This window comes from Diplodia corticola, assembly GCF_001883845.1.
Source record: "Diplodia corticola strain CBS 112549 chromosome Unknown scaffold12, whole genome shotgun sequence".
NCBI classification, from domain to species: domain Eukaryota; kingdom Fungi; phylum Ascomycota; class Dothideomycetes; order Botryosphaeriales; family Botryosphaeriaceae; genus Diplodia; species Diplodia corticola.
In genome coordinates this window covers 571,203-588,005 of record NW_017971491.1, presented here as the reverse complement: position 1 = coordinate 588,005, position 16,803 = coordinate 571,203, and the positions used below count along the sequence as shown (strand labels likewise).

The 16,803-nt window shown below is 57.9% G+C and overlaps 6 protein-coding genes across 6 annotated transcripts; 2 read left to right on the top strand and 4 right to left on the bottom strand.

The window, feature by feature from the left end:
* Window positions 1-1,047: 1,047 nt before the first annotated feature.
* BKCO1_12000189 (glycoside hydrolase family 76 protein) lies at window positions 1,048-2,569 on the top strand (the record flags this gene model as incomplete). Its single annotated transcript, XM_020270687.1, has 3 exons — window positions 1,048-1,135; window positions 1,187-1,440; window positions 1,499-2,569. The coding sequence occupies 3 exons, from the start codon at window positions 1,048-1,050 to the stop codon at window positions 2,567-2,569; spliced, it is 1,413 nt and encodes a 470-aa protein (XP_020132549.1).
* Window positions 2,570-3,741: 1,172 nt separating this feature from the next.
* BKCO1_12000188 (short-chain dehydrogenase reductase 2) lies at window positions 3,742-5,319 on the bottom strand (the record flags this gene model as incomplete). The annotated part of the gene is made up of 3 exons (XM_020270686.1): window positions 3,742-4,124; window positions 4,190-4,531; window positions 4,605-5,319. 3 exons carry the CDS (start codon window positions 5,317-5,319, stop codon window positions 3,742-3,744), a joined length of 1,440 nt encoding a protein of 479 aa, XP_020132548.1.
* Window positions 5,320-6,188: 869 nt separating this feature from the next.
* Window positions 6,189-9,065, bottom strand: BKCO1_12000187 (methyltransferase; the record flags this gene model as incomplete). Its single annotated transcript, XM_020270685.1, has 5 exons — window positions 6,189-6,465; window positions 6,518-6,589; window positions 6,642-8,729; window positions 8,780-8,991; window positions 9,042-9,065. The coding sequence occupies 5 exons, from the start codon at window positions 9,063-9,065 to the stop codon at window positions 6,189-6,191; spliced, it is 2,673 nt and encodes an 890-aa protein (XP_020132543.1).
* A 635-nt stretch (window positions 9,066-9,700) lies between these two features.
* BKCO1_12000186 (short-chain dehydrogenase) lies at window positions 9,701-10,870 on the top strand (the record flags this gene model as incomplete). Its single annotated transcript, XM_020270684.1, has 3 exons — window positions 9,701-9,802; window positions 9,861-10,535; window positions 10,628-10,870. 3 exons carry the CDS (start codon window positions 9,701-9,703, stop codon window positions 10,868-10,870), a joined length of 1,020 nt encoding a protein of 339 aa, XP_020132542.1.
* Window positions 10,871-11,454: 584 nt separating this feature from the next.
* On the bottom strand, window positions 11,455-13,197 carry BKCO1_12000185 (cell lysis protein; the record flags this gene model as incomplete). The annotated part of the gene is made up of 7 exons (XM_020270683.1): window positions 11,455-11,970; window positions 12,033-12,229; window positions 12,286-12,403; window positions 12,455-12,486; window positions 12,546-12,662; window positions 12,787-12,846; window positions 13,005-13,197. 7 exons carry the CDS (start codon window positions 13,195-13,197, stop codon window positions 11,455-11,457), a joined length of 1,233 nt encoding a protein of 410 aa, XP_020132541.1.
* A 751-nt stretch (window positions 13,198-13,948) lies between these two features.
* Window positions 13,949-15,183, bottom strand: BKCO1_12000184 (ubiquitin carrier protein; the record flags this gene model as incomplete). Its single annotated transcript, XM_020270682.1, has 2 exons — window positions 13,949-14,941; window positions 14,992-15,183. 2 exons carry the CDS (start codon window positions 15,181-15,183, stop codon window positions 13,949-13,951), a joined length of 1,185 nt encoding a protein of 394 aa, XP_020132540.1.
* Between the last annotated feature and the right edge of the window lie 1,620 nt (window positions 15,184-16,803).

Here is a 16,803-nt window from a genome sequence, read left to right as displayed (position 1 = left end):
GGGGGGGTTCAGTACAGTATGGAGCGAGATGACTCGATGGCAACGAGTTGGATGGCCGAACTCAATAGCGTGCGGAGCCTGCGAAAAAAAGTCAAGGTACACCACACGATCTTCTTCATTAATACAAAACGGCGTTAACGCAATGTGCGTCCCACAGGAGAGTAGAGAAATAGTGGCCGACTCGCGGGTTTGTGGAACGTGGGGAAGAGTGAAGGGCGCACAACAGCTGACGGCAAGGCAGACAACGGACTGCCTAATCTGCGGCTGGCCGGCCCGACCGGCGCCATCGGATCTTGTGTATGGATCGACAATGCGGTGGCCCCGAGTGAAGCAAATCCAGACGCGGAGTTGAGGCTGAGACGTCTTCGTGTACGTGTGAATACCTAGCTCGTGAGACTTGTCGGGTTGCTGAGGACAGGCAGTGGATGACGGCAGGGCAGAGCAACGAGAAGACGGCTCTCCAGAAGGTCGGGCGCAAGGCGCAGGGGCTGGGGCGAGCGAAATGAGAGGGGAAAAGTGGGAACAGCAGGGACGCCAAGAGCAGACAAGCCTTTCCCCACAAAGCTTGGAAAGCTTGACACCGGTTGCGATCGACGTTCATCAGGCCAGGCATTGTGCGACGTTTTGCATCCTGGTCTCAACCGTCAAGAGCGTCATGGCACGCCCTGGCAGGCCCTGGCCGCGTCAGCTGCATGTGGCAGGAGCGTCAACCATGGTGTCGAGATGATGATTCGCCGGAAATAGACGCGGGTCGCTGCTGCCCGCACGTCGCTCGTCCCATGCTGCTGCACTCCCGGCTCTCCCCGGCTCTCCCGGCCGCCGAAGCAGCTGCCATTATTGGCGCCCGAGCCTGCAGCCCGTCATCCACGCCGGCTCCCTCGTACCCAGCCTCACAGCCACCCCCGTTGCTGCGCCAGGTGACACTGCGTTCCGCCCTCGCTCTTTGTCACTCACCTTCATCTCTGCCATGGCTGCTCACGCCTTCTCGCTCCCCTCCCTACGATCCCTTCCTCCACCAAAGTACTCACCGTCTCGCCGCCTCGCAAAATGCGGGCCTTCGGACCTACGCTTGCCACACTGCTGTCGCTCTCCTCGCTGACCACTGCCGCCTTGACGCTCGATGTCGATGATCCAAGTGAGACAGACCTGCTTCCGGTGCCTGCTTCGTCGTTCTGATCCGGTCAAGATAGCATCAAGTCTGCTGCCAGCACCATCGCCTACGGTCTGATGAGATCCTACACGGGCAACCAGACCGGCCAGATCCCCGGCTACCTGCCTCAGCCATACTATTGGTGGGAGGCAGGCTCAATGTTCATGACAATGGTAGAGTACTGGTACAGCACCGGCGACGCCACGTACAACGACGTCACCTCACAGGCCTTGCTCTTCCAGGTTGGAGAAAACAAGGACTTCATGCCCACAAACCAGACCAAAGACGAGGTGTGCTCCTGCCCCCGAAGCCTCTCGCCCGCGCCTGCCGTGCTTATTCTCATTCCAGGGCAATGATGATCAAGTCTTCTGGGCCTTTGCTGCTCTCTCCGCCGCCGAACTCGGTTTCCCCAACCCACCAGCCGATCAACCGCAATGGCTGGCATTGGCCCAAGCCGTCTTCAACACGCAAGCCGCGCGCTGGGATCGCACCTCGTGCGGCGGCGGCCTCCGCTGGCAGATATTCACCTTCAACGACGGCTACGACTACAAGAACGCCATCTCCAACGGCGGCTTCTTCCAGCTCTCGGCGCGCCTGGCACGCTACACGGGCAACGCCACTTACGCCGACTGGGCGGAGCGCATGTGGGACTGGCTGGCGCAGTCGCCGCTGCTGGACACCAAGACTTCGCCAACAAAATACACAGTCAACGACGGCACGTCGACGACAACAAACTGCAGCTCGGCCGACCGCCTGCAGTGGACGTACAACTACGGCACCCTCGTCTCGGGAGCCGCATACATGTACAACCACACCAACGGCACCGCCGCGTGGGAGACGCGCCTGTCGGCCTTGCTCAACGGCACCTACGACACCTTCTTTCCCCAGCAATATTCGGCGGGCACCATCATGTCGGAAATCACGTGCGAGCAGGGCCAGACGTGCGACAATGACCAGCCGTCGTTCAAGGCGTACCTCGCACGCTGGATGGCCGTCGCCGCGCAGCTCGCCCCCTTTACCGCCGCCGCCATCGCTCCCCGCCTCCGCGCCAGCGCCCTGGGCGCCGCCAAGCAGTGCGCCGGCGGCGAGGGCGGCATCATGTGCGGCAGACGCTGGTATCAGGACACGTGGGACGGCTTTCAGGGCATCGGCGAGCAGATGAGCGCGCTGAGCGTCGTGCAAGCGAACATGCTATTTATAAACAATGGCACCGATGGTGCGGATACGCCGAAGCCACCGTTGAGCGCGGATACAGGTGGCAGTAGCAAGGGCGATCCGAGCGCCGGGACGGGGAGCGGCGTTGCGCAGCCGAGGGTAGATATGGTGACGACAGCGGACAAGGCGGGGGCGGCGATTTTGACCGTCGGGGTGGTGATCCTAACGGTGGGTGGGGCTTTGTTTATGGTGCTCGGCGTTTAAGTGCACCGCTATGCAGGTCATTCCGGCTTTTTGAAGGGTACGGTCCGGCGTTTTCATCTGGTGTTAGAATTGGTATGTCTTTTGTGTTCATAGAGTCTGTTTCCGCCTGGATAGTTGGAAGTTTACCGAGGTATTCCGCAGCGCAGGGTTTGCATGGGTAGTCTCTTACCGCATAATCGCAAGCGTACTTGTCCTCACTTTTAGATAGCTTAGGCTACTTCGTATCTGTAGGTTCCTCATAATACACAATAGCAGGTAGAATACAAGGCTTGAGCGAAACAGGTCCGAGAACACCAAAAGCTTTTGGAAACCAATATAAAACCATCAAAGGCGGGAAGGAGAAAGCAAGTTCGATGGATACTTGGGCTTTGAAAGAACCTCAACACCATTTAATACCTAAACCATATCCGTGAAGCACTCCCCACGACTCATGGTACGTCCAAATGCCAAACCTTTTGAGAACAGAGTCATTTTATTCGCTTTCCGGCATAGAAGCAACGGATCGGTCAGCTGCAGGATGGTTCTTGTTTACGAAAGTAGTTTGGCGGACACCAGATATACCCGGAGGAAAATCACAAGGTCATTTACGCAGTCTTCTCTCTGCTGTAGCTCGAGAAAGGTTGCTTCTTTGCAAAGTTTGTCTTGTATGTATAGCATGATGTCTGGTTTTGTCAAGTCTTGCATGTTGTCCTCGCGGTCTTCAAACCCCTCGACCTACGGAGATTATTTGCGTGGGCAGTCGAAGCAGGTATTTTGACGTACATGTAAGCTTGGACATCCTTTCTTGATGAGGAGGTGAAGCAGATACCAGACGTAGATGCGAGTATCAAAACTACACAAATGAATCCAGATATAGTATCATATCGCTTGTGTGAGCTAGGTGCAGGTGGGGTCAATTTATTTCTGCATCTACTTAATGGGTGGGAAATGCGTCAGTCAGGTGGGCCTCCCTTTGACTGGTAGGCCTAGTGCATTGCAGCCTCACCACAAGGCAGATGGCTCAGCCGCACTGCGCCCCAAGGCTTGCATATAGGCAGAATTTCCTGCAAAGAGCATACCACTGAGGGAATTTGTGGGGAGACATGGCAGAGTTGGAAAAGAAAGGACCAGAATTTGCCAGCGACAAAACGACCCATCGGTAAGAAAACCCCAGACTTGGTGACGGCGAAGCCTTAGCCTTCCACAATATCATAGCTCCTCGAGCTACCCAACGCGTCTCTATCTTCACCACCACTGTAATCATCATCATCAAGCGGTCTCGTCTTCCTATCACCACTGTCTCTGAGGAGCTCCTGCAGCCAAGTCGGCCAGCCCTTGAAGCTGGAAATCAGGGCGCTGCGCTCCGGCACGAACACCTGGGCCGGCTCGGCGCGGAGCACCTGGCGCACGATCTTGGCTGCAACCTCGGCGGGCGTAATGATGGGGGCGCCGCTCTTCTTCAGGCTGGCTACCCACGAGTCCACGATGGGCGTCTGCGTCCACGTCGGATGGATGATGGACGTGATGATGTGTTTGCCGGCCGGGCCGTAGCGGTGGCGCAGCTCGACGTTGAGGCCTTGAGGCGCCGTTCGTCAGTGTTGCCCTTTCCGTCTGGTTATGAAAGTGCAATTGTGTGCTCACCTTCGTGCAAAGACAAGACGGCAGCCTTGCTGGCAGCGTAGTTGACAATGCCGGAAGGGGTGTAGTAGCTCGCCAAGCTGGCGACGGTGACGATGTGGCCCTTCTTCTGGGCCAGCATGCCCGGCAGGAATTCCCGGATGAGCGAGAAGTGGCTGAGCACGTTCACGCGGAAGAGCTGCTCGTCGTACTCGTCGTTCCCCTCGAGGATGGCGTGCTGGTGCGCGATGCCCGCGTTGTTGATGAGCACAGTCGGATCGCCGCAGTCGGCGCGGATCAGGCTGGCCGTCGAGTGGATCGAGGCCGGCGATGTCAGGTCGCAGCCGTAGAAGGCGATGTTGGCGCCTATACAAAACACATCAAAACTCGCCCGACGACGACGACGACGACGACGACAGCGGAAAAGGGCAAGACTCACGCCCCTCAAGCTCCACCGGCAGCTCCACCACATCCACCACCACGACCTTCACCCCCTCCACCCCGCGCCTGCCCCCCTTGGGCCCCCCCACCAACCCCATCACGATCTCCTTCCCGATGCCCCCGCACCCGCCCGTCACAACCACCACCTCCCCCACCCCCCTTTTCCCGTCAAAATCCCACCCAGCAGCCCCCCTCTGATCGGTCCGGCCTATAACTCTCCCCTTCGACCCCCTTTTCCACCCCAACCCCAACCCGACTCCCTCCCACCCCCACCCCCACCGCCACTGCCTCATCGCCCACCGACTCAACACCGCATTCGCCGCCCTCGCCACCCCCACCGCAAACAGCACCCTCAACACCCCCGTCGCCCGCTCCAGCCGCCGCCGCCGCCGCCCCGCGCGATACTCGTCGATGATGAGTACGGGCGGCGAACGGCCCGGCCACGCACCGCTCAGCGCCCTCTCGAACCGGGCGCGGGCGTCGCGCACCGGCGCCGGCCCGCCGCGCGTGCCGAGGAGGAGCAGGGCGAGGCCGGTGAGCGAGGGGGAGACGACGACGTTGAGCGCGGCGGCGAGGGCGGCGGCGAGGGCGCGGGCGAGAGCGGCGGTGGAGGCGGAGGCGGCTTTGGAGAGGGCGTTGGTGGTGTTGGTGGTGTTGGCGGTGTTGGTGTTGATGTTGTTGTTGCGAGGCCGGCCGCTGGAGGAGGACGCCATTTCCTTTTGCTTCTTTTTTTTTTTTTGGATCTCTCTTCTTTTTTGGGCTGTTTTCTTCCTTGTTGGCTGGGAGAGAGGATGATGTTTTTTCTTTTCTCCTTTGGCCTGTTCGTTGTGACAGACGTAGAGGTCTTGGAGCGGACGGTTCTGTTTCCCTTGTGGTGTGGATTAGCTGTGTCGGTGATGTTGAATTGCCTGGGTGTTTTGCTGCAGAGATTTGGCAAGGACGGAGGGTGGTGCGATGACGCAGTTGCTTGGCCTACAGAGAGAGGGGTCAAGTACTGCGGTCCCGGGTCGGGGGGAGGAGCCTGTTTGAGAAGCTGCTGTGCAACACTAACGATGCGCGAGTTGGCTGTGCGGGTCGAGGGGGGCTAGAGGAGAGCAGAGACTGCGTTTTATCAATACCAAAGCATTGGAAGGAAGGAGGGGCTGCTGGTCGAGGCCATGGCCACGCAGACCTATTATATCGAGCTGCGGACTCATGGAAAAGATGAGTGGATAAAGGTTGCAGCCTTCCCCGCATATACCCAGAGTTCCCCCACATGCTTGCCGCAAGCTTATTCCCTGCCACATCCGGCCCACATCCGGCCTGGGCCAACAGCATGCGCTGGAATTGCTATGTATTTGCTTTGTACATACTTTCTATTCCATACTTGAGTATCGCTCACCACCTTCTCCCAGCCCGATAAATAAACTTTTTGCTGCTCCAATAAATCAGATCCATGAAATATCAATGATGCGAATAAGCCCGTAGTTCGTGCTCTCCGCCCGAGGGGCCAATTGCCCAGTTGCAAGGCCCATCGTCGAACGGCCGTACTTTTGCAGAAGTATTCAGCCATATTGGCAGCGAAGTCCGCATATCTTTGAAATTAGACCGTGGTGTTGACGACGTCGTCCTCGCGCGCAACAACGTCACCCTCGGCAGTCTCCCGGGTATCATCTTTCTCCGCTTGCTTGGTCGCATCCGCCCTATCCTCGGCCATGATGGCGTCTTCATCGGGGGCTACACTCGGAACGTCCTTGACCTCAACCTCCATTGCTCCGCCATCTTCCCCGTTCGCCTCGGCCTCAATCTTGGCTTTGTTGTACGTCTTGGAGTGGTCAATGAGCTCGGAGTTGTCGTTGTAAAGACGAAGAAGCATTGCCCTAGGTCCGTCAGCTTATCATCCCATGCCATTGCGTGACCTGCAACACTTACCTGCGCTCCTCCTTCGGCAACATCAGATTCAACGAAGCCAGGCTCCTCCAGAGCGGTAGAACCAGGCGGTCCCTGCATTGTCGTCAGTCTGAAACTCCTGAAAGCGTCGGGGCACAGTGCATACTTGAATCCGTCCTCGGCATCGCTGCTCTCCACTCTGAGGACGCAGCAGCCCATACCAATGTCTCTCACCCTCTCACCAATCTCACCAAGCTCCTTCCATCCGTCACCCGCAACCTTGGGGAACATCTCGATGAGGAGCTTGTGAAGAGTGTCGCGCTTGTACAGACGGACGATTCTCTCCTCGCCAACCCAGGGCTCAACGATCGGAAGACCCTCGGATTGGATACGCCACCTGCAGATATCCTGACCCTGCGCGTCCTGCTTCATGAACATCTTCACACCGCAGTGGACAAACTTCATGCCCTTGCCCTCGTTGAGCTGAAGGATATCCCGCGCAAGTGTCGACGTGTAGTAGACTGCCTTGGCAGGCTCGCCAGACGCGTTTCTAACCATGAAGCGATCGCGGGGGAATTTGGACGAGATCTTGTAGAAGCTGAAGATGTCCCCCAGAACCTCGTGCTCGGGGTCGAGATACTTGAAAGGCTCCTCATGCGGCTGATCCCGCCTCTTCCTCTCGGGCTTCGAAAGGTCAGTCGTCGAACCTTCAGCCTTGTGTTCGCGCTCCGAGACGGCCGGTGGGACCTCGTCGTGCTCGGGCGGAACTTCAACCTTGGTCCGCTTCGCAGCAGGGTCCTCGGTCTCAGCATCATCCAAGCTCCTCTTAGTAGGCGATGCTGGGGGCATGTTGCTTCGCGCTGCGGCAGAGTCGTTTCCTTGAATCGGAGCACTCTCGACCTTACCGTCAGTGTTCGCCACCTCCTCCAAAGACTTGAGGCCCTCCAGTTTCTCTCCATTCTCCGTCTTCTGCTCAATCTCGTTTACGAGAGTCGTGATCGGCGCTGGAGGAACGGTCCTCGCGCCAGAAGCGCTTGCCTGGTACTCAGGGCGGGCCCTGATCTCCTCCTTCTTCTCAATCACCGTGATGAAGAAACCGCCCGTGTCCTGGAGGTGAGGGTAGACGCGAATGCAACGCTCGAGCGGTATTCTTTCCTCTTCGTTCGTTGCCGACTTGGGCGGGAACATGCCCTCGACAATCTTCTTCAGAGCTTCTTCGCCCGGTTCCGACTGCTTGGCAGCAACCTCCTCGAAGGAGCTGTACATCCGAGCCTGCTTGTCCATAACCTTCCAAGTCTTCAGGCCAGGAACCCTCTTCAGACCGGGGAGCTCCTGGCTGCAATCGAGGATGCGGACCTTGGACATGCCACCACAGCGGTCGATGGCGCTTGCAACCACAGCTTCGTTTTCGATGGGGTTCAAGCTGCAAGTCGAGTAAACAACGCGGCCGCCGACCTTCAGCATCTGCAGGGCCCGAACAAGAATGCGCTGCTGAGTGATGTAGAGTCCAAGGCCGTTGCCCGCGGTCCAGTCCTTCCACACGCTCGGGTTTTTGCGAGCCGTGCCATCTCCAGAGCATGGAACGTCAGCCAGAATACGGTCGAACTTCAGGTACTTGTTGGGTTGGCCCTTCTCCGAAGGGATTCTGATGGACGGGAAAAGAGTGGCATCGTGGTTGGTGACGACCAAGTTCGGCGAGTTCAGGCGCTTGACCTGGTGGACCAACATGTGGGCACGCCTGTTGTCGACATCGTTGCAGACCAGGAGACCGGTCGCCCTGCCGAGGTCGAGATCGTCCTCTCCAGCCTGGTCCTTCTCCGCCTCGACCTCAGCGCCGTCAGGGCTGATTTCACGGCCCAACTCCGGCGCCAGCTTGCGCAGCACGTTGCGGATGCGAGCCTCCTCGCCGGCGTGAACAGCCTCGCACAGCTGCGCCGACTTGCTACCCGGAGCAGCGCACAGGTCCAATACAGTATGCCAAGGCTTGATGTCGATGAGCAGCGGGGGAATCATGCTGACAACCTCCTGCCTGCTAATGTTGCCGACGGTGGTCTCGGAAACTAGGAACTTCTGGAAGGAGGCGAAGGGAGGGAACTTGCGGATGACGTTCTTCGGGGTCGTCATCTGCCAGGCGAGCTTCTCGGGGAACCACTCGAGCTGGGTCGGGGGCTCGACCTTCTGGCCGTCGAAGGTGACCTTGGTAATTTCGGGGATGTACTGGTCGATCAGGCGCTGCTGAACGGCGAGAGCATGGCTGCAGACATGAGCGGAAATGCACAAGGGTGGTGAGGCGGGGCGGCGTACCCTTTGGAGCCAGTGAAGCGGAAGCTGTTGGGCAATTCCTTTTTCAAGGCAGTCCAGAACTGCTCGCGCTCCTCCTCGGGCACGAGGCCGAGCTCGTTGTAGTACTTTTCGAAGCTGACGTTGTGCTTCTCGACTTCCTTCCAATCGCCACGAGATCCTCCGCCAGCAGCCCATCCGCCGCGGTTTCCGCCACGGCCGCGACCGCGTCCGCCCTAAAATTAGGTGAGTATAGAGGATGGGTTGTGTGGAGTGAGGCACGTACGCCTCTGCCTCCGCGTCTGCCCATGGTGATCAAAATGCGCGAAGAGGAAAAAGGTAAGTAGAGAGGGTGTGGTGCGTGCTTTGGATTGGTCGCGGGCGCTCACATTATTTCTGCGACCGCCCGCCGCGGCGCCGGTCAAAAGTAGATCCGACAGGCCCAAAGCTTGGCTGGCAAAAGCATTTCCCACCAACGGCAGCAGCAGCAGGACACTCACCAGTATAACAGACGGGCCCTTCCACCAGGGAAGCCCGTGCTTGGCGATTTCCACAGTGAAGTCGTTACGGTAACATGTTTTCTTCCCCCGACATGGCAAACCACAGCTTCCGGGCGACAGTCTCGGGCCGACAGACAAGAAGGCAAGCTAGGGAAGATCCGCACAGGGGTCCTGGAAGCGGTCTGGCGTCATCGGACTTATAGCGCAGCTGTCGAAGGACACAGAAGTCTGGGACCGCTTTCTCCACACTCTCCCGCTGCACACTGCATCGCATCCACGCGTGACGCGGCCCAATTCACATCTCGGGTTTCGCCCGCTCCACTCCCCGCATTACCGCTCGCCAATTCTGCCTACTGATCGACCAGCTACTTTTCACTTCTCCCCTTGAGTCGTAGTCCGCGAGATTCCACTCCAGTCGTTCCTGCTCAACTACTCCCTAATCATCATGGCGGGCTGGCTTGAGCGGCTGAAGAACATCTTCGTCCAGTCCTTTTTCATTCCGTCCCCTCCACTGTCACCGGAGAACCTCGACGACCAGTCTGGAAGAGTACGGCCGAACGCATAGTCTCCATCAGTGAAGCACCGTTGGCTAACTCACCGCAAAGGTCATCATCGTGACCGGCGGCTATGGCGGCGTCGGCATCGAGCTGACCAAGGCCCTGTACGCCAAGAACGCAACCGTCTACATCGCCGGCCGCAGCGTGAAGAAAGCCGCCATGGCCATCGCCGACATCGAGGACGAGGTGCCGCGCTCCGACGGCCGGCTGGAGTTCCTCAAGCTCGACCTGGGCGACCTCTCCTCGATCAAGAAGACGGTCGAGGACTTTCTCAAGCGCGAGCGCCGCCTGGACGTGCTGGTCAACAACGCCGGCGTCATGACGCCCATCGCCGACGGCAGCACGACCGAGGAGGGCTACGAGCTGCAGATGGGCACCAACTGCCTGGGGCCCTTCCTGCTGACCAAGCTGCTGCTGCCGCTGCTCGAGAAGACGGCCCAGATCTCGGGCCCCAACGCCGTGCGCGTCACCTGGGCCGCCTCGGTCACCATCGAGACCGCCCCCGAGTTCGGCATCGCGTGGAACGACAAGAAGAAGGCCCCCGTCACCCACGCCAGCGGTGCCACCAACTACGCCCAGTCCAAGGTCGGCAACCTCTTCCTCGCCTCCGAGTTCGCCCGCCGCCACGGCCGCGACACCGGCATCGTCAGCGCCGCCTACAACCCGGGCAATCTGAGGACCGAGTTGTTCAGGCATTCCAACCCCGTAGTCGCCTTTCTCATGGTGAGGGTCCCCGCTTTCCCCTCCCCTCCCCTCCCCCCCTGAGACTATCGCGTTGTGTAACTGTGACTGCAATGCTGACCCGAATTAAAAAGCAAATCATCCTCTACCCCGCCAAGCTCGGCGCTTGCACAGAGCTCTTCGCCGGCTTCAGTCCGGCCGTCGGCCAGCACAACGCTGGCTGCTTGGTCATACCCTGGGGACGCGTCTTCGAACCGCGTCAGGGTTTGCAGCAGGCGATACGCCTGAATTACGAGGGGGGCTGGGGTGTCGCCGAGCTTTTCTGGGACTGGTGTGATCGCGAAACGACAAGGTGGATGCAGTATGAGCAGGACTGAACAAAAGACTCAGCCCTAAACGAAAAACCGCGACGAGCAAGGTGAACGCCTCTATGTTTGTTCCGAAATTCTACTTCCAAGGACCTCCTCGCCGGAGAGAAGGCCCAGTATATAGGACGATTTGCGCGTTAGATTTGACTCAATTCGGGGCACACAACATATACAATATTGGAGAACTCCATTTCAATCTAACATTACCAAACCGCCAGGCCCTTCAACTGCTCACTCGTTTATTTCTGCTATTACCAGCACCAGTAATGCTCCGCCAGTTGAAATGAAGCCGAAGAGAGGAAAAGTAGAAACCGCTGCATGATGTGTGGAAATGAAAAGAGGCTCGCTTTTTCCGAATGCAATAACACAGTGTGTTCTGTAAGGACCATACTGTACTGAATGAAAGCCAAATAAAAGGTGTGGTGGTCATGACGAGATGCCATATTCTCGTTACGAAGACAGCAGAGCATCCGTCACGTCATCCGTCATCTCGTCGGTACAATTTCGGATAAGGAATGGACATTCACAGCCATCCCAGCGTCCGTTATCCGCGTTCTCCATAAGCTTGGCAATGGATGGAGGAGCGTCTTCATTTACATCGCCACTGCGTCAGGAGTGTGGTTGTCAAACGAGTGAACAGGCTCGTGGACCTGGGGCACCTCGGGAGTCTCGGTCGCGAAGGCTGCCGTGGGCGCCTCAGGGAAGTCGGCCTCCTGGACCGGAGCCTTCTCGTGAGTCATCTCAGGCGGCGGGGCGGACTCAACGGGCGCGGCCGCAGCGGGAGCAGCGGGCGTCGTGGGCCGGCTCCTAGCAGGGAAAGCCTTGCTCTTGGCCTGTCCAATGAAATCCTGCGCCTTGTTGCTGTACTCGTTGGCGTAGACCTTCAGCTGCTTCTGCGCACGGGTGCTGTGCTGAGCAGCAAGGTCCTTGAACTGGTTGGTTTGCTCATTCAGCATCTGGTTGGTGAGGCGGAGCTGCTCGTCAATGTACTCCTTGTTCTGAATGTACACGAGAGGGCCCATGTAGACGAGGACCGTGGCGATCAGGCCAAGGCCCCAGAGAGGGAGCCATTTGATGAGGAAGTACGAAATGAAGGAAGCAACAAAGCACTGCATAACATGTTAGCACCTGCCCGAAAACAGCTACTGAATATCGACGGGTTCATGCTCACCGCAGCGCTGACGTAGATGTTCTCGACGAACACCACACGCTGGAACTCGATGACAAAGAAGTTGATGAACTGCTCCAGATCGTCCGTAAGGCGCTCCAAGGAGTCCTTGCGGATCATGTAGTACTTGCGCGGGCGCATTTGCGTAGCGAGTCCATGGCCCAGGGCGGCCTGTCCAGCGACCTCGGCGAACGCAGTGCCTGTCGTCGTTTGTCAGAATCCACCTATGAGATCTCGCATCCAATTGTATACGCACAGCCCAGAGTAACCCAGAGGAGCTTGAAGATGTAGCGGACGATGTTGACATAGCGCGCCGTGAAGATGAAGAGGACGGAGCAGGCAAAAGAGATGGCAGTCGCGCGGGGGTTCCTCCACTGCGACTAGTTAGTGGTCGTGACGTCAAAAGTGGATTCGTGTAAACTTGCGCTAAGAAGCCTGTAGAACATCGAGTGGTAATCTAGAACTTGGTCAGTATACCTTCGTGTGGCAGCGGGGGTCGCAATCGTTGCTGCCTACGGGTCAAGGGCTGGCCGGTGGCCGCAGGCTGGCCGGGCACGCGACGAGCGTCAGCGAGGTCGCGGAACTCAGACTGCGTCTTCGCAGTCTCGGTCTTGACGCTCTGGCCGACAGGGCCTAGGGACGATTAGTAACGCTGTTTTGCGCAGTTTTGAAGAGGGCCACAAAGAGGCATCCTGTCGCGCGGTCAGCCCACAGTCTTGCGCAAAAAGACAGACGGAGCGGGGAACACATACCTTACCGTTGACGGCTTGCTGAGCGAACGAGGAGTTCTGAACTGAGTCCATGGCGGATTGCGCGGCTGCGAAAGGAGAGTCAGGCGAGGAGTTTGGGAGCGAGGTGGTGTGCGCGCAAGAGCAGATAAGGGAACTGTGGTTATGCACCGAGCGTTAGCTGCCGTTCCGGAACCGCCGACGACCAGGGTGCATAGCTCTCGGTGAGCAGGAGCACGTACCTTACAGTTGACAATCGCGGCCTTGTAGGTGCCGTTTGTCTGCGGAGAGGGCTCGGCTGCGGGCGCAGAGATGGGCTCGGGAGCGCTGTGCTCGGGGAAGTCCTGCACGGGAGCTGTGGGATCGAGATCGACGTAGTTTCCACCGTGAGTGATGCTGAGATCCGGCGTGGGAATTTGGGGGGGAGCCTCGGTGGTCATGCTTTGGAAAGAGGAGGGGATTGGGAAACAAGGTGGTAGCTTCAGGATTGGCTGGGCTCGGGGAGGCTACGCTTTTTGTGTGGCCGGCAAGCTGATGCTGTGGCAGGCACGTTTGTTCCTTCCAACAGGTTTACTGGTCGCGCGACAGCCTGGAGTTTTGGGGCGCCATCGTCCCGATGACGAAACACTAGCGCTAGCAAAACGCGAGCTGCACCCGCGGCCTTCCACCCCCAGCCGCCCTCTCAGAATCCGGCCTTTCCAGCCCCGTCACTTCCTTTGTCTCAACTCCCCGCGCAGATGATACTGCGCACAAGCGCACCCTCCGCCGCCTGGCCTGCCCGCCCGGCTGCATGCCGCACCCGTCCCGACTTGTCCTTTCGGCCACCCCTCATTTTCGCACCGTAATTCCGGGCATGTGATTGTCTAGCCACACGCCACATTTCGGCTGGCGGGCTCTTATCGTTCCGATAGAGAACGCGCTCACACGAATCATAGTCACTCATTTCAGTCAAGGTCGTGCAATGAAAGCTTCAATTTGGTATCTTGTACGTGAGCCGTGGAAGGCACCGATTAACAGCGCTCACTGCCAGCCTAAAACTGCCAGCCTAAAAGTGGAAGGAAAAATGGAGTCTTGAGGGGGAGAAGAAAGTTGCAAACTCGCAAGTAGTCCTCATCGAATGACTTATCTACAAGGCCTTGCTGTTTTTCTCCATTTAGAAATGTGTGATACTTGGCCATGAGTCGCAAAGCCTTAAAGGGCCTGGTGCTGAGCAGCGTTGACGACATCGCCGACCGAGTGCTTGCTGAGAAGGAGGACCTCCAAGCCAATGACGTGCACGAAAAGTAGGAAGAGGGTCACGCTAATGGCAAAGATCTTCAGGTAGAGCTTGACGACGCGGATGCGGGCCTCGCGGTTGAACGAGCGCCATGCGTCCATGAAGCCGATGGCACCGGATCCGCCGAGCACCTTGGGGACGACCTTGCCGCCGAAGGTACGGTCGAACGGAACAATAGTGTCCTCGTCCTCGGAAAGCATCGAAGCCTCGACACGAACGAGCTGGGTGTGAGCGGGAAGAATGACGAAGATACCCGCAGCAGCAAGAAGCAGCACGCCACCAATCAGGCGAACAACAGTCCAGGCCTTTTGAGAGGGGGTAGCGTCAGCGCTAGCCGACACGTCCAAGCTCAGGAGCGTGCCCATGCAGACAGTCATGTAGGCGACCAGGATTTGAACACCCTCATACACGAGGGCCGGAACGGCGAGGTTCTTGTAGCAAGCCAAGCCCTTGGCAGGGGTCCAACGGGTTCTCCATGAAGTGCCGGGAAGCGCGATGGTAGCGTGAGTCCAGATCATGTGCGCGGGAGCAGCGATGACGGTGGCGAGAAGAATGACGATGATGTTCAGGCCAGGAAGGCTAGGGGTGATGGCAGCCAAGAACTGGACCGACGTGTAGAACGCGAGGGAGTAGATGAAGCCGTAGCCCATGCCACGCCAGCGCGCAGTCCATCCAGCCTGCGAAGTAATGTGCTTGATGGTAGTGCGGATCTTCGAGGTGACGGGCTTGGCGTTGACGACGGTGAGCTTAGGCAGGGAGCCTCCGAGGAAGGCCTCGGCCTCAGCCTCCTTATCGCTAAGCTTCACGTTGCTTTCCTCGTCGGAGGGTGCAGCAGAGAGCTGGACAGCGGTAGCGGGGGTCTCGACCAGGGCGAGGGTGGTGACGACATGGCGAAGAGTGTATTGGACCTAACAAAGTAAGCAGGGCGACAGGTAGAAGAGCATGTAGACAGCCTTACCAAGCCGTAGAAAACGACGAACACGAAGAGGGTCAGGCCGACAGTGATGAGAACGCCGGTCTCAAGATCATCGTCGCTGCCGCCGGCCTCACGCTTTTCGACAGCCTTGGCGTAGTGCTTGTTGACGAGGTTGGAGGCGATGTCCATGCCGCGCTTCAAAAGCGGGTCTAGGAGACGTTCGGGGAATCCCATGGTCGCGGTTGCAAATGCGCGGGCGGGAGACTGGTTGTGCGTGGATGGGGAGAAATGTGGTGATGGTGGTTGAAAGTTAAGGAGTGCAACAATATAAGGAAGAGGTGCAGCAGGCAACAGCCGACTGAAGGATTTGGTGGCGGAGTCGCGGCGGAGGGAGCGAGACAGCCCCGGTGATCTCATGGGGAGGCGGCGCCTGCTAAATATGGATCGTCAATCTTCCGCTTGCGAGCTAGCGCCCGCCGGGGCCAGCATCCGCTACGCTCCATGTGAAGAACTTCAGCCACTCCTTCCGTGTGCCAGCAAAGCACCTGCATCTCAGGCTTCCGCAGGCCAGCCTGGCAGTCACCGATTGTTGGGTGCCATATGTCCTTCAAAACTCTTGGATAACGGCTGCAGTTGCGACCTTCCACCGGGCAAGGCCGACCCGCTTTGCTAATTAGCGTAACCCTGCGAGCATTCAGATCTGCCACAAGGCCTTGTCGCCGCCCGTTGTCTCTATGTCAGAGCCGCAACACCGTTAGTTGAAATGATCGCATAGTGATTCCATTCAGCTATCTACCGGTCTTTATAGATCGACTGACTGGTTGCTGGCTAGTTTACCTGGAATGTACTGGAAGTCTGCCTGCTAATGCGGCTAGATTCCCAGCTTCCACTATCTTAACTCTTTCGCGTCCAACTTCCGTCATCGACAAATCATCCGTCTCAGATTGCCGCACAACATCGCTGTCGGCATCTTTCAGGCCTGTTCATGTTTCCAGACACAGTCATGCATGCAGGGCATAATGATCCGTGTCGGAATGGTCGACACACAGGACCTGACACTGCATGCTTCCTGTTTATTCACATATCTCGCTTTCCACTAGTCCACAAACCAATGGAAGGTAAGCTAGATGGCCATCCCCTGTTGAATCAATATCCACAGCGGACATTGAAGTCTTTCATGTGCATGAGGCAAGGAGGCAATGATCTCAACCGACTACAATTGTCATAAGAACTAAAGAGGCGATAGACAAGTTTGGTGATTACTGTGTTGGCAATCAGGCGTTCTCTGATGATAAAGTGAGCCGTACTGAGAGGCTAATGAATAGTTCCTATCAACAACATGATCCAGGATAGCCTAGTCGTTGGCGGGCTGCCGGGCCAGATATGCGACAAAGCAGTGCTGTTCATCTTGGACCACACATGCAATATTGGGGTATCTATCATTCTTAATACTAGCAAGGCCCACGTGCAGGCCGGAATTATTTTGCAACTGGGTCCGACCATGTCGTACAGCAAGCCAGCGTTCCGGGAGGTCAACGGCTCTATCAACCCGCAGGCGCACAGTGAACACATCCCTGAGGATTCCATCGTCGGGGGGATTCATCAGGCGTTCCAGGACGGGGGTTTCGTCTACGCGGCGGGCGGTGGTTGGTACGCTTGTCCGGTGTTAGGGCCTGGCGTGTACCAGATCCTCAGCCAGCTGCTTGCATCGGCATCACCATCGCGACGAACAGCTTGTTGTACGGTCGCGGGCCGTTCGCGTGGCAGGACGATTAGGAACGGGGAGGGCACTGGTGCTCTGCGAGAGGTAAAGAGTGGGGACTAGGCTTGGTACGGAGAAGGTGTGGGGAGCTG